Source organism: Myodes glareolus, chromosome 13, assembly GCF_982192425.1.
Source record: "Myodes glareolus chromosome 13, mMyoGla1.1, whole genome shotgun sequence".
Lineage (NCBI taxonomy): Eukaryota > Metazoa > Chordata > Mammalia > Rodentia > Cricetidae > Myodes > Myodes glareolus.
The window spans coordinates 49,657,150-49,673,260 of record NC_142038.1 but is presented as its reverse complement, the minus strand read 5'-3'; the positions used below and the strand labels follow the sequence as shown (position 1 = coordinate 49,673,260).

The window sequence follows — 16,111 nt, the reverse complement described above, 5'->3', positions numbered from 1 at the left end:
ACATAACTCCATCACTGTTTGGAGACACAGTCCCTCTGTGTCCAGGATGGCTGTGAACAGGATGGCTGTGATCCTCCTGCCTCAGATTCCCAAAGTGCTAGCATTTTAGGCATCAGTCTATGTTATTACTTTATTTCAGAAGAAACCAATGAGTAGAGGTTTTTTGATAATGAGCAAGTAGACATTCATAGAGGCTTGGTAAGTTCCACGATTACTAACCGGCAAAGCAGAACACTTCCTAATTCTTTTTGTTTTAGTTTTCTTGTTTGAAGTGCTAGAGAGTCCTCATTCTGTCCATCTCCAGGCAGGTGACTCTGCAACAATGGTATGCTATTCTCTGTCACTAGGTATCATCTGTGGCACTCACCCTGCTCACCAAGTCTCTGCTGTGTTCAGACAGCAATGCTCCTCTTGGCCTGTAGTCTTAGTTCCTTATAAACACACAATCCCTCTTTGGGGGTTCACTACCCAGCTACTACTAAAGTTCTGACTTAACTAAATCTCAAGTTCTAAAAAAGTTGGGTTCTGGGCATGGCACAACATGCCTTTAATCCCAGCACTTTGGAGGCAGATACAGGAGGATCACTATGAGTCTGAGACCAGCCTAGTGCACAGTAAAGTGTCCGTGATAGCCAAGGCTGCACAGAGAGACCCTGCAGAGAGGAGGGGGGAGGAGGAGGAAGAGTTTTTCTACATTAGATTTCCATATATTTTTGGTTACTCTCCCTCCACATCTGTTTCTCATTTGTAAGATGGGGAGTTCACAAAGATTCTAGAACCTAGATGCTGATATCTCATCTGTAGATGAGGAAACTAAGGCAGAGAAGTTAAAGAATTTGTCCAAGAATCGCAACTGTTTCTGTGGTTCTTCACACGAAAGGTATATAATTCCTCAAACTTTGTTTCTAGAAACATACATGCACACACTTAAGTATATATTTCTTGCATAGATTTTTCCTCCCAGGCTGTTATTTAAATGTGACCTTTGTTCAAATCTCAGTTAGCATTATTGAAAGGATCTCCACCCATGCCGTTTCTCTTATGTGGCTTTCGGGCATCTGTCTGCCCAAGAAGGCAATGTAATAGAAGAGGTAATGCAACCTTACCTTGCTCGCTGCCAGATACAGGCAATTTTAGGTTTTTTTGCATCAATTTTCATGCCATGAAATGTTAAGATGCAATGAGAACGCTTGGTGGCGCTGCAGGATAAGAAAGTAAAAGTGGAAGGCAGCTGTGGAGGAAAAAAAGGAAAAGAAAAAAAAATTGCTGAAGCCTGGAAGCCCAGAGAAGCTCGGACACCTCAGAGAGGAGGTCTGCGCCCCCGGGAAAGGACTGGAGTAATTCTCGGGTATCTAACGAGATAACCACAGTACCAGATACCAGAGGAATTTACAGTTCTGTTGAAGCAGCCTCCAGGACGCTGCAGCAGCACAAGCAATGGAGGCCGGCAGGAAGCTCACTGGCAGACAAAGGCAAGTCCTTTTTTTCTTTTTCCTATTAGGATCATCTCTGGCGAGTGCAGGGGAGCTGAGGCGCTATTCTGTGGTGGAGGAAAGGGAGGGTAGGTCCTTTGTAACCAATTTAGTAAATGACCTAGGTCTTGGGCAGAAGGAGCTCTCCAGACGAGGGGCTAAGGTCATTTCTAAAGGGAACAAACTACATTTGCAGCTGGATCAGGAGACAGGAGATTTGCTCTTAATTGAGAAAGTGGACCGGGAGGAACTGTGTGGGCACACGGAGCCATGCCTGCTACGTTTCCAAGTGTTGCTAGACAATCCCTTAGAGATTTTTCAAGCTGAGCTAGAAGTAACAGACATAAATGACCACTCTCCAGCATTCATGGACAAAGAAATCTTGCTAAAGATATCAGAAAGCAGTCTTCCTGGGACTGTATTTCCTCTGAAGAACGCTCAAGACATGGATGTAGGCCAAAATGGTATTCGTAGCTATCATATCAGTTCCAATTCCTATTTTCATGTGCTCACTCGAAAACGCAGCGATGGCAAGAAATATCCTGAGCTGGTTCTAGACGGAGCTCTGGATAGAGAGGAGGAAGCTGAGCTCAGGTTAATCCTCACAGCTCAGGATGGCGGCTCGCCACCTAGGTCTGGCACCACTGAGGTCCACATTGAAGTCCTGGACATCAATGACAATGCTCCCCAGTTTGAACAGCTTTTTTACAGGGTACAGGTCCCAGAGGATAGTCCAATAGGCTTTCTGATCGTCACCGTTTCCGCTACGGATAAGGACATAGGCGTCAATGGGGAGATCTCCTATTCACTTTTTCAGGCGTCAGATGACGTCAGCAAAACCTTTTCGATCCACCCCTTGACGGGGGAAGTGCGACTGAGAGAACAACTTGATTTTGAAAAGACTCAGTCCTATGAAGTCAATGTTGAGGCCAGAGACGCTGGAACCTTTTCTGGAAAGTGCACGATTCTGACTCAAGTCATAGATGTGAATGACCATGCTCCAGAGATTATCCTGTCTGCTTTTACCAACCCCATCCCTGAGAATTTGCCAGAAATTATGGTGGCAGTGTTTAGCGTATCTGATCTAGATTCAGGAGAAAACGGCAAAACAAGTTGTTCCATTCAGGACGATCTACCTTTCTTCCTAAAGCCTTCTGGAGAAAACTTTTACACACTGTTAACACAGAAAGCACTTGACAGAGAGACTACGGCAGAATACAACATCACCATCAGTGTTGCAGACATGGGGAGTCCCATACTGAGAACACAAGTCAATATAACAGTGCAGGTCTCCGACATAAACGACAACGCCCCCGCCTTCACTCAAACCTCCTACACACTCTTTGTCCAAGAGAACAACAGCCCCGCCCTGCACATAGGCACCATCAGCGCCACAGACTCAGACTCAGGCTCCAATGCCCACATCACCTACTCACTGCTGCCCACCCACGACCCGCAGCTGGACCTCTCCTCGCTCATCTCCATCAATGCTGACAACGGGCAGCTGTTCGCGCTCAGGGCGCTGGATTATGAGACCCTGAAGACTTTTGAGTTCCAGGTGGGCGCCACAGACCAAGGCTCGCCCGCGCTCAGTAGCCAGGCGCTGGTGCGCGTGCTGGTGCTGGACGCCAACGACAATGCACCCTTCGTGCTCTACCCACTGCAGAACGCCTCTGCGCACTTCACAGAGCTGCTGCCCAGGGCGGCAGAGCCTGGCTACCTGGTCACCAAAGTGGTGGCTGTGGACCGCGACTCTGGCCAGAATGCCTGGCTGTCGTTCCAGCTGCTCAAAGCCACGGAGCCAGGGCTGTTTAGTGTATGGGCTCACAATGGCGAAGTGCGCACGTCCAGGCTGCTGAGTGAGCGCGATGCGCCCAAGCACAGGCTGCTGCTGCTGGTCAAGGACAATGGCGATCCTCCAAGGTCTGCCAGTGTCACTCTGCATGTGCTGCTGGTGGATGGCTTCTCTCAGCCCTACCTTCCCCTGCCTGAGGTGGCGCGAGACCCCGCTCAGGATGACGATGCACTCACGCTGTACCTGGTCATTGCCTTGGCATCTGTGTCTTCGCTCTTCCTCTTGTCTGTGCTGCTGTTCGTGGGGGTGAGGCTGTGCAGGAGAGCCAGGGCGGCCTCTCTGGGTGTTTGTTCTGTGCCTGAAGGACACTTTCCTGCCCACCTGGTGGATGTCAGTGGGGCAGGGACCCTGTCCCAGAGCTACCAGTATGAGGTGTGTCTGACAGGGGACTCTGGAACTGGTGAGTTCAAATTCCTGAAACCAATTTTACCTAATTTCCAAGACCATCCTCTTGGACCAGAAATGGGCGAAAATTCCAACTGTAGAAACGACTGGGGTTTCGGCATTCAGTTAAAATAGCTTTTTTTTTTTTTTATCATGTGTAGTGTGTTGTTGTTGTTAGCTCAGGCTACTATTCTTGCTGCGCCCATTATGAACATTTGAAGCCTGCTGAAAGCTTGTTTGCATATTCTGGCCGCGGTGAGGCCATCTCATCTTTTCTCCAGATCGAAGATGAAATGTTCTAATCTTGTCTTTCTAACGTGCCTCTTTTCATACAAATCTTGCTGTGGGATAGCTTAGGAATGTACAAGAGACGAAGTGGAAAATCAGTTCAACCCAATCAGATGCAGTTCAGTGTGTGTCCTGTTCCCAGTGGTTAGCCATTGAGTACATAATACACAGCATGGCTCGGATGCGATGAAATCTAATCAGAAATGGGAAAGACGGGCCCACTGAGGGGCCTGGCTTTTGCTTTATTTGGCCTCCACTGGACTAACTTTGTCGTTGGTGTCATCATTAAAAAATGTTACCTAGCTGCCTAAAAAAGCCTGTTTTTGCCTTTAATATCACGATTTTAAACTGCTTTTTGTTGTGTTTTGTTGGTATGGAGAAGAATTCAGAAAGCCACCCCTGTTTGTCTGGTAAGCTGAAGTAGTGTGGCTGTAAAATTGACTTTTCTCCTCTGAGAAATATTTGCCAGTGAAAGAAACTGCAAATACGAATATGCATTCTTTTCCCCCTTCTTTTGTGCATTTTTGTTTTTGTTGTTTGTTTGTTTGAGACAGGGTTTCTCTGTGTAACAGTCCTGGCTGTCCTGGAACTCAATTTGTAGACCAGGTTGGCTCCGAACTCACTGAGATCAACCTGCCTTGCTTCCCAAGCGCTGGAATTAAAGGTGTACCCACCACCACCTGACCTTTTACCCCCTTCTTTACTGTCATATTCCAAACTCCATTCAGGCTGCTAGTATGCTCAGTCAAAAGAATACATCTTCACAATCCTCTTTGGCAAATAGAGCTGGGCATATGGCTAGGTTATAGTGAAATGTGAAGAGAAGCAGCTTCCAAAGCCTTTCAGCTGAGGATAAACCCAGTGCCCTGCACATGCTGGGTAAAGAAAATATCACTGATACTTCAATCTCCAAGAACACTATTAAAGGGAGATGTCTCACGTGAAAGTTGATTTTCACCTTTTCGACCCGTAGTGTGGTTCTCAACCTGTGGGTCTCTATCCCTCTGGGGTCACATATCAGATATCCTGCTTATCAGATACTTACACTAATAGTCACAGCAGTAGCAAGATTACCGTTATGAAGTAGCAGCAAAATAATTTTATGGATGGGGGTCACCACAACATGAGGAACTAAAGGGTCGCAGCATCATTAGAAGGTTGAGAACCATTGCTTTACCACTGTGTCCTCCCTGGAATATGTACACAAATAGCCATGGAGGATCTGTGATGGGGATGGTGGGACAAAATAGTGGGGAATGAGTTTGAAAGAGACAGCATCCCTGGTGACTAAGGAGTTGTCATATCATTCCATGTGATGCTAATTTCTGATTATATGTAGATGTGTCTTCATGTGGGTGTGTACATATGAGTGCAGCTACCCTCAGAGGACAGAGGCATTGGATCCCTTTATATGGAGCACAGAAGGCTCTGACCTGCCTGTCCTGGATTTTGAAGACCAAACTCAGGTCCTCTGCAAAAGCAGCAAGTACTCTTAACCACAGAGAAGTCTCCCCAGACCTTACTTTCATTATGTTTTAAACCTTCCCCAAACCCTATGTGGGTTACAACTATTCCTCTCTCTCTCTCTCTCTCTCTCTCTCTCTCTCTCTCTCTCTCTCTCTCTGTGTGTGTGTGTGTGTGTGTGTATAGCAATGCCACTTGTTGTCAAATGAAGATACATAAAAATCATTATAACAAGAGTTTAGGTTTCATTGGCTTGAGGAATCCAACTAACAACTTCTAGAGTCATTAGCGAAAACAATGAATTAGTAAGGGTTTCAATGTCTATGGGGTACTGAAGTTCAAATCCTGAGTCTTGTGCATGTTAAATGTGCTCTATCACTGAACTTCCTGCCCTGCCCTTCGTGAATTTTCACTGCAATTCAACTCAAACTACAAGAACAGAAAATCTAAACAAAAGAATACAAAGATAATCCAAGCTTTCAATATAGAATTTAAACTCTATTTTTAAATTTAAATAGAATTTAATATAGTAAATTTAAGTCTATTTTTAAACTCTCACTACTCAGTTATTAAAAGATGAACAACTCAAACAAGCAACTACCAGAATAGATATTTTCTGAAGAAGATATACCAATGACTAGTATGCACTTGAAAAACTATACAACATCGCTCATCAAATAAACATCACAGCAAGACATTCAAAACTACTAGGCAAGGACCAAAAAGAGCCAGATCAGTGTTGGGAGGCTGTCATAATTTTGAACCCTGACACACAACTGAAGAAATGGAAAATGCTGCAGCCATTTTTGAAAACATCCTGTCAGCTTTTCAAATGGGCAAACATAGAGCTCATCATGGGTTAAGCAATTCAACTCCTAGAGAAACAATGTATGCCCTCATAAAATATATACGTGAGCTGGGCTGTGGTGGTGCTCACTTTTAGGGACCCAGAGGTGGGTAGATCTGAGTTCAAGGCCAGACTGGTCAACAGAGCTAGTTCCAGGACATCCAAGGCTACACAGAGAAACCCTATCTCAGAAAACCAAATGTGTGAGTACATATATGAATCTTCATAGCTACATTATTTGTGAAAAACAAAAGGGTAGAAACATTCCAAACGCCCAAATAAACACGAGCCTGTTATATCTAGGAAAAGTAATGAAATACTGGCACACACTAGAATTTGGACGAATCTTTAAACCAACAGGGAAAAGGAGGGAAGCTGACCAGCCTCAGAGGTCCACATATTCTGTCATTCCATTCGTATGTAAGTCTACAATAGAGAACTCTGTCTGGACCAAAAGAAGAGACTAATGATTCCTTTGGGTTCTGCTTAGGAGAAATGAGAAAATAAGATGGTCGTTAAGGGATGTGAGGTACTTCTTTGATGTAAGATATACACTCCAAAACTGACCTTGGTGATGGGTGGGACCACTTTGTGTATATATTAAAAGGCTCTAAGTTTTAAACTGTAAATGAATGCATTCAATTATACGTTATATCCCAAAGCTGTATATTAGAAAACACAAGCATTATTCTTTCCAAATATAAAAATCTATCTAGGCCCACATAAGTCTATTTATGAAATAATTTTCTGGTAACTGAACATTGGGAAGACTTACAATTCTTTCCCTTGGATGTTGTAGAGAAGGAATCCATTTGTTCTTTAATAAAGCACATCTACATTCTATAGAACTCACTGGTTGGAATTTTGTATTGTCTACTCATTTGTAACTCTGTAGTGTGTATGTTGAAAAATGTGTGCATGTGAAACATTCGCCGTGCTATTTTTGAAACTTTACCCCTCAATGCAAATGTTGGTTACACTACCTTATTGACATCGGCAGCATTACATACCCAATACCATGAATGAAAATTTATTTTTTTATTTAGTTTCATATAGTACCTCAGTAATTTATTTATACACACAATAGTAACTTGGAAAAAGTTAGTGATTCACATTATATAACTTAATCCACACGTTTTGGAGAATTTTGCCTATTAAATCTGAACATGTAAGACCCAGTGAGACCGCGCGGTGGCGCTGCAGGTTAAGAAGACAGAGCATAGGACTTGCTTCTGCAAACGCCTTCTCAGGGTTAGTTTCTCACCACCTAGAAGCAAAAGATATGCTCTTCCGGCAACGCAAAGACGCGTGTAAACGTTAAATATTCTATTTGGAGGCTTGATTCTGACATTCTGGACTGTGTGACAGTGCTGTTGGGATCCTGGGCGTAGGTGAAGCTACTGTGGAGCAAACAGAAAAGAGGAAAGAGCCATGGAGACTGCGTGGATGTACAAACGGAGACAAAGGCAAGTCCTGGCTTTCTTTGTTTTGCTGAGTGTGTCTGAGGCAGGCAGGGAGCTGGGTCCCTATTCCATAGAGGAAGAGATGGAGAGGGGCTCCTTTGTGGCAAATCTTGGGAAAGATCTGGGGTTGGAACTGGCAGAGATGTCCACCCGCAGGGCTCGGATCATTTCCCAGGAAAACAGAGAGCATCTGCAGCTCAATGTTCAGTCTGGAGATTTGCTCATAAATGAGAAGCTAGATCGAGAGGAGTTATGTGGCTCCACTGAGCCTTGTGTTCTGCACTTCCAAGTGTTAATGGAAAACCCTTTAGAGGTATTTCAGGCTGAACTGAGGGTGAAGGACATAAATGACCATTCTCCAGTGTTCACTGAAAAAGAAATGATGCTGAGAATACCAGAAAATAGTCCTCTGGGAAACACATTCCCTTTAAACAATGCTCTGGACTCAGACGTAGAAATTAACAATATTCAGAGCTATCAAGTCAGCTCGAACTCTCATTTCCTGGTTGTAACCCGCAACCGCAGTGATGGCAGGAAGTACCCAGAGCTGGTGCTGGAGAAAGAACTGGATCGGGAGGAGGAGCCTGAGCTGAGGTTAACCCTGATAGCCTTGGATGGTGGCTCTCCTCCCCGGTCAGGGATGGTGCGCATTCTCATTGAAGTAGTGGACACCAACGATAATGCACCCGAGTTTCAGCAGTCAACTTACCAAGTGCAAATTCCGGAGAACCGCCCCCCGGGGTCCCTGGTCGTCACAGTCTCAGCCAATGACTTAGACAGCGGAGATTATGGAAAAGTACTGTACGCACTCTCTCAGCCTTCAGAAGATATCAGCAAGACATTAGAAGTAAATCCAGTAACGGGGGAAGTTCGGCTACGAAAAGAGGTAGATTTTGAAACAATTCCCTCTTATGAAGTGGATATTAAGGCCACGGATGGAGGAGGTCTCTCAGGAAAATGCACACTGCTCCTGCAGGTGGTGGATGTGAACGACAACCCCCCAGAAATGATACTATCTGCACTTACCAGCCCAGTTCCAGAAAACTCCCCAGATGAGGTAGTTGCTGTTTTCAGTGTTAGAGATGCTGACTCAGGGAACAATGGGAAGGTGATTTCCTCCATCCCAGAGGACCTTCCCTTTCTTCTAAAACCTTCAGGAAAGAAGTTTTATACTTTAATATCGAAGAGAGCGCTAGACAGGGAAGAAAAAGAGCAGTACAACATCACCATCACAGCCACCGACCTGGGCACACCCAAGCTCACAACCCAGCACACCATAACAGTGAAGGTCTCTGACATCAACGACAACGCCCCCGCCTTCACTCAAACCTCCTACACCCTGTTTGTCCAAGAGAACAACAGTCCCGCCCTGCACATAGGTACCATCAGCGCTACAGACTCAGACTCAGGCTCCAATGCCCACATCACCTACTCACTGCTGCCAACCCACGACCCGCAGCTGGACCTCTCCTCGCTCATCTCCATCAATGCCGACAACGGACAGCTGTTCGCGCTCAGGGCGCTGGACTATGAGACCCTGCAGACCTTCAAGTTCCACGTGGGCGCCACAGACCAAGGCTCGCCCGCACTCAGCAGTCAGGCACTGGTGCGCGTGCTGGTGCTGGACGCCAACGACAATGCGCCCTTCGTGCTCTACCCGCTGCAGAACGCCTCTGCGCCCTTCACAGAGCTGCTGCCCAGGGCGGCAGAGCCTGGCTACCTGGTCACCAAAGTGGTGGCTGTGGACCGCGACTCGGGACAGAATGCCTGGCTATCGTTCCAGCTGCTCAAGGCCACGGAGCCCGGACTGTTCAGTGTGTGGGCTCACAATGGCGAGGTGCGAACCTCCAGGCTGCTGAGTGAGCGCGATGTGCCCAAGCACAGGCTGCTGCTGCTGGTCAAGGACAATGGCGATCCTGCAAGGTCTGCCAGTGTCATTCTGCATGTGCTGCTGGTGGATGGCTTCTCTCAGCCCTACCTGCCTCTACCGGAGGCGGCGCGCGACCCGGCCCAAGATGAGGATGAGCTCACACTGTACCTGGTCATTGCCTTGGCTTCTGTGTCTTCGCTCTTCCTCTTGTCTGTGCTGCTGTTTGTGGGGGTGAGGATGTGCAGGAGGGCCAGGGCGTCCACTCTGGGTGGCTGCTCTGTGCCTGACGGCCATTTTCCTAGTCACCTGGTGGATGTCAGCGGGACAGGGACTCTGTCCCAGAGCTACCAGTATGAGGTATGTCTGATGGGCGATTCTTCTGGGACCAGCGATTTTAAATTCTTACAGCCAGTTCTTCCTAGCTCCTTGGCCCAGTCCTCTGGGAAAGAAATGGTGGAAAATTCTACCCTCCAGAATAGTTTTGGATTTAATCATTATTAGAAAATTATTTAATAGATATTTACTTCCTAATATTGTCTTGATTAGCTATATTTTGTACACCTGTTACTAACAATTTTAATTTTCACTTTACTCATCGATTTTCAGGTTTATGCTTAATGACATGGTTTTACTCTTATTTATCACACAGAATTTCTTCATAGGATCCCAGTAAATGAGAAGGCTTTATCTGCACAGTTAAACTGATTGTTAAAATTTTTTCTACCACTTTGCTTTGTTGACATCATTAGTTCTGCACATTTCATGCCAGTGTTCTGTTCCTAGACTTCTTGGATTATTAAAATATTATGCTGCTTGTTATGGTCATATATACTAGGTATTTCTGCATTTCCCTTCTATACTGGAAGTCTTGTTTTTTAGTCCTTGGTTTTCATTATATATAATAGTTGTTTTATACTATGCTAGTATACTAAAGTTTCATTTTTCTTTGTTAATATATCTTGATTTAAAATCTATTTCTGTCAAAGTAATAGAAGTATGTAGTCACTCTGAAAACAAAAGTATCATAAGATAGTGAGTTTGTGTTGATTGCCTTTATATGTGGGCATGAAGGCAAATTTTGGCATTCAAAAGTATCAAATAAGAGCATTTAATAATTTGTTTTAATTCTGCATGGAAACCTTAGAGATAGACATTGAGTTTCAATGGCTTACAATCCAGTTGCATTCTTTTGAATAAACAGTGTATTATATCACCAAGTAGCTGTTGTGACTTTTCTATGCAACGGAGTTGGGGTCTGAGGCACTATCTAATCTTGTACATGTACACAGCCTAAGGTTTAATCTCTATCATTTGCTTGTAGTGGGAAATAGAACATTTTAGGCCTTTGAAGAAAATTCTTTGTGAGGATGATATTTTATTGATATACCCCTGCATTTAACAGCATTAAAATATGTGGTAGTCATAGTTTTGTTCTTCTTTTATTTCATGTATAGTAATTAGATCATTTTAGATTTCATTAAGAGGGACATTTAACAAAGACGGGGCTTTCGTTCAGTTGTGTAATGATGACTGTTATAAGAATAAAGACAAATGAAAGGAAAGGAATAGAAATTTCAAAGTATGAGTAAGTGAAGTAACATGATTTTTGAATGATAGGTACTGGACATTGCCTGTTTCCTGTCCCCCTTATAGTTCATATGTGTCCACTTCAACTCAATAACCATTAGTGACTGAATGACTTGCCAAAGATAACAGTTCCCATCCCAAGCAGGTCACACATTGAAGGAGAGGTAGACTCTTACGAAGCTGGAAGCAATGTTATTCACATAATAAACATAATTATGTGCATGTCTCATGGTAGTGTGCAGCCTGGAGCCCAGAGGAGGGATGGTATGATTTGTCCACTTCTGGATGCAGAGTACTGCCTCATTCTAAGGAATGTGATACAGTTTGAATAAGGTTTCTGAGGAATGTGCCAAATATTTCTTTTGCCTGTTTCTTGTGTCCCTTGCTGCGGTTTCCAAAACTATGCAATATGTTATCAAAAGACATATTCACAATTTTTCCTTTGCTTGCATGAGGCTGTTACAGAGACGAAAGAACTTACATGGAGTTAAGTAGCAGAGGGAAAAAAGGGAGTGCTACAAAACTTCAGTTCAACTGTTAGAATTTTAACTTCCCCATGTAGCTGAGAAGACTCAGTATGAATGAATCTCTATCTCAGCATAATTTTCACAAAACAAAGAAAAGGAAAAATGGAAAACTAAAATAAGCCAATGCAGAAAATATTTAATAAATATATATGCATGAACACATTAAACCAGGAAACAGCATTTTCAGTCTGTTGGTGGCCACATGGTGGCGCTGCAGGCTAAAGAGACGCAAGGAAAATTTAACTGAGGCTGCACCCGAAGTCCCTAGACAAAAGAGGAAAATCCTGACCGCTGGGACAAAAGCTGAGGCTCCTCAAGACTGAGGAAGGAAGAAAATATCCTAGATCCTTCCAGCTAAGTGGAACGTCTGAGGTTTATGACTGCTGAGACCTGTGGCTGGGACCTGTAGTGAGGAAGGAAGATACAATGGCAGCCAGAGGGTCACGCTTCCCCAGACAAAGGCAAGTGCTAGTTCTCTTTCTGTTCTGGGAACTATGTTTGGCAGGCTCTGAGTTTGCACGTTATTCTGTAACTGAGGAAACCGAAAGGGGATCCTTTGTGACGAATCTGGCAAAGGAACTAGGGCTAGGGGTGGAAGCGCTGGCTGCAAAGAGAGCGAGGGTGGTCTCTGATGATAACAAACGGCCTCTGCTCCTGGATTTTCACACTGGAGATTTGCTCACAAATGAGAAACTGGACCGGGAGAAGCTGTGTGGCTCCACAGAGCCGTGCATACTCTTTTTCCAAATTTTAATGGATAACCCCTTTCACATTTACCGGGCTGAGCTGAGAATCGTGGATATAAATGATCACTCACCTGCCTTCCAGGACGAGGAGATGATTTTAAAAATACCAGAAATCACACCCGTAGGAGCAGCATTTCGATTACAAAGAGCACTAGACTCAGATGCAGGCGGCAATGGCATCCAAAACTACACCATCAGCCCCAACTCGCCTTTTCATATTACAATTCATGACAGCGGCGAAGGGGTGATATACCCAGAGCTGGTGCTAGACAAACCTCTAGATTGGGAAGAGGAGCAGGAGTTCAGTTTAACACTCACCGCATTTGATGGCGGGTCTCCGCCCAGGTCAGGAACAGTCACTGTACGTATTCTGGTCTTGGACATCAATGATAATGCCCCGCAGTTTTCCCAGGAACTTTATCAAACCCAGGCTCCAGAAAATAGCCCAGTAGGACTTCCTGTTGTTAAAGTCTCTGCAGAAGATGTGGACTCAGGAGTCAATGCAGAAGTATCCTATTCGTTTTTTGATGCTTCCGAAGATATTCGAGCAACCTTTCAAATCAACCCTTTCTCGGGGGAAATCGTGCTCAAAGCTTTGCTTGATTATGAGTTAGTAAAGTCCTATAAGTTAAATATACAGGCAGTTGATGGTGGGGGCCTTTCTGCTAGATGTACGGTTTTAGTTCATGTTTTAGACATCAATGACAACTCCCCAGAACTGATTATAACATCGCTTGTCAACGAAGTTGTTGAGAACTCTCCAGAAACCGTGCTGGCAGTTTTTAGGATCAACGACAGAGACTCTGGAGAAAATGGAAAGACTGTTTGCTTTATTCAAGAAAATCTGCCTTTCCTTCTAAGACCTTCTGTAGACAATTTTTACATCCTAATGACAGAAGGAGCTCTGGATAGAGAGACCAGATCACAATACAACATCACCTTCACAGTCACCGACATGGGTACACCCAGGCTCTCAACCCAGCACACCATAACAGTGCAGGTCTCTGACGTCAACGACAACGCCCCCGCCTTCACACAAAGCTCCTTCACCCTGTTTGTCCAAGAGAACAACAGTCCCGCCCTACACATAGGCACCATCAGTGCCACAGACTCAGACTCAGGCTCCAATGCCCACATTACCTACTCGCTGCTGCCCACCCAAGACCCGCAGCTGGACCTCTCCTCGCTCATCTCCATCAATGCTGACAACGGACAGCTGTTCGCGCTCAGGGCGCTGGACTACGAGACCCTGAAGACCTTCGAGTTCCAGGTGGGCGCCACAGACCAAGGCTCGCCTGCGCTCAGCAGCCAGGCGCTAGTGCGCGTCCATGTGCTGGACGCCAACGACAATGCGCCCTTCGTGCTCTACCCACTGCAGAACGCCTCTGCGCCCTTCACAGAGCTGCTGCCCAGGGCGGCAGAGCCAGGCTACCTGGTCACCAAAGTGGTGGCTGTGGACCGTGACTCTGGCCAGAATGCCTGGCTGTCATTCCAGCTGCTGAAGGCCACGGAACCCGGACTGTTCAGCGTGTGGGCTCACAATGGCGAAGTGCGCACGTCCAGGCTGCTGAGTGAGCGCGATGCACCCAAGCACAGGCTGCTGCTGCTGGTCAAGGACAATGGCGATCCTGCAAGGTCTGCCAGTGTCACTCTGCATGTGCTGCTGGTGGATGGCTTCTCTCAGCCCTACCTTCCTCTGCCAGAGGTGGCGCGCGATCCTGCCCAAGATGAGGACGCACTCACATTGTACCTGGTCATTGCCTTGGCGTCTGTGTCTTCGCTCTTCCTCTTGTCTGTGCTGCTGTTCGTGGGGGTGAGGCTGTGCAGGAGGGCCAGGACATCCTCGCTGAGGGCCTGCTCCGTGCCTGAGGGACACTTTCCTGGCCACCTGGTAGATGTCAGCGGCATGGGCACCCTGTCCCAAAGCTACCAATATGATGTGTGTCTGATGGGAGGTTCGTCTGATACCAATGATTTCAAGTTCCTGAAACCAATACACCCCGATGTTCATGCTTATGGCTCGCAGAGCAATGGTGATGAAAAGCCCATATTTTGACGTCTCTATTTTTGAGTATGTTTCATTCCATTTAATGTATGGCACAGCCATATGAATGCTAGTTTAGCTGTGCAGTTGCGACCCAACACAACACAACTTCATTTTCTACTTCCAAGTAGGTCACATTTACATTCTTCCAATGTTTTTACACTAGTGATTATTTTTGGTAGAATATGTGCCACTTTAGGTTTTAGGTTTTGGTTCTTTCATAGTGCACAATAATTTGTTGTCGTTTCCCATTTCAGAAAATTGAGTTTTGGGGGTTTTATTGTTTTCTTTTCTTGCTAACCACTAATCCAAGCCCTTTGCATGTGAAGCAAGTGCCCTGCCATTGAGCTCTACCTCTAGCTAGTCACTTTTTTCAAAGTCTAGTATTTTAACACTTTGACTGACAATTTCATGCATCTGTGTCATGCATTTTGTTTTTTATAACCTCCTGCGCTGTCTTCCTGCAACTCCCTTTACTTCCCTTGCTCCCTCCCCGTTGTTTATGATTTTGAATATTCTGACGATTTCTGTGTTAGCTTACTATTTAATGAGTTTCAGCATGACTTCTACAAACAGAGGTTTCATTCATTCCTAACCTCTGCTGTTCCCCTGGCTCCCTTCCTTCTCCCTGCAGGTCCCCCATTCTGCTTTCTGCCACAACTGTTTCATTACCCTTTCCTCTCCTTCCTCAAGAGCTCTTTCTGGTGTTCATTCTTGCTGTCATATAAAACAGATTTGTCATATCATGCAAATACAGTGTAATAATCTGCATGAAAATCAGCATAAATTTGAACACACTTACGTTTCTGTGTGATAATATTTATGGACTGTTGGAAACATACTTTTTATTTTATATTGATACTTAAAGAACTGTCCAATTTAGAAACTGAGATAAATTAAAGGTTATAGAAAAAATAATTTTGATCTCCAGCCCCTTTCTACACAGTTCTTCAAGTGTGATCTACTTCCAGGTGATGTGTTTAGACTGCTTTATCTTGATAGTCAACTTTTATGTGTTACCCGCTCATTACGAAAGAATTTACAGTTCTTATTTCCCATTAATAGACACATACACAAAAGGTGTGCATTTCCCTTCTCCTAGTTTCCTAGTATAATTCTCAGAAAGTGTTGCCAGTTTCTGTTTCTGTGGGCTTCTATGGATCAAAACCAAGGCTACTAGATGAGTACCATCTCTGAAATAAAACTAATATCAATGTCTATCTAGCTAGGTCTCTTATGTGTGTACACTTAGTAGTGCAGTGTCATAATATTTCCTTTCTTGAAAACATCTTTCCCAGAGCTGATAGCTGCCATTAGATTTGGCTAAATTTCCATTTACTGCTAGTGATATTTCTGCCCCTCTTGTTCCAGGCTAAGTGAGCAAATAAAGAGGTGGGTACCATAAGCTGTACCCTTCCTTCTTTCTACTGATTTTTCACATCATAGTCCTCTTGAATATTAACTTTTTTGCCTTCAAATATTCAAATATCATAAACAATAAATTCTGTTTATTTCCTACAGATATTTTATTCATAGTTTTTCTTCATTTAGAGTGTTTACCAAA

The 16,111-nt window shown here is 44.7% G+C and overlaps 3 protein-coding genes across 3 annotated transcripts; all 3 read left to right on the top strand.

Moving 5' to 3' along the window:
• Positions 1-82: 82 nt before the first annotated feature.
• LOC125390510 (protocadherin beta-8-like) lies at positions 83-7,162 on the top strand. The gene has a single exon (XM_087896108.1). It carries the CDS (start codon positions 1,438-1,440, stop codon positions 3,844-3,846), a length of 2,409 nt encoding a protein of 802 aa, XP_087752234.1. The 5' UTR covers positions 83-1,437; the 3' UTR covers positions 3,847-7,162.
• A 147-nt stretch (positions 7,163-7,309) lies between these two features.
• Positions 7,310-10,860, top strand: LOC146891775 (protocadherin beta-16-like). The gene has a single exon (XM_087896110.1). The coding sequence runs from the start codon at positions 7,742-7,744 to the stop codon at positions 10,142-10,144; it is 2,403 nt and encodes an 800-aa protein (XP_087752236.1). The 5' UTR covers positions 7,310-7,741; the 3' UTR covers positions 10,145-10,860.
• Positions 10,861-10,998: 138 nt separating this feature from the next.
• LOC125390513 (protocadherin beta-18-like) lies at positions 10,999-16,069 on the top strand. Its single transcript, XM_087896111.1, has one exon. It carries the CDS (start codon positions 12,184-12,186, stop codon positions 14,557-14,559), a length of 2,376 nt encoding a protein of 791 aa, XP_087752237.1. The 5' UTR covers positions 10,999-12,183; the 3' UTR covers positions 14,560-16,069.
• Positions 16,070-16,111: the final 42 nt, after the last annotated feature.

Excerpts from the sequence above, each read along its gene's own strand:
- LOC125390510 (XM_087896108.1), top strand. The coding sequence starts at position 1,438 with ATGGAGGCCGGCAGGAAGCTCACTGGCAGACAAAGGCAAGTCCTTTTT.
- LOC146891775 (XM_087896110.1), top strand. The coding sequence starts at position 7,742 with ATGGAGACTGCGTGGATGTACAAACGGAGACAAAGGCAAGTCCTGGCT.
- LOC125390513 (XM_087896111.1), top strand. The coding sequence starts at position 12,184 with ATGGCAGCCAGAGGGTCACGCTTCCCCAGACAAAGGCAAGTGCTAGTT.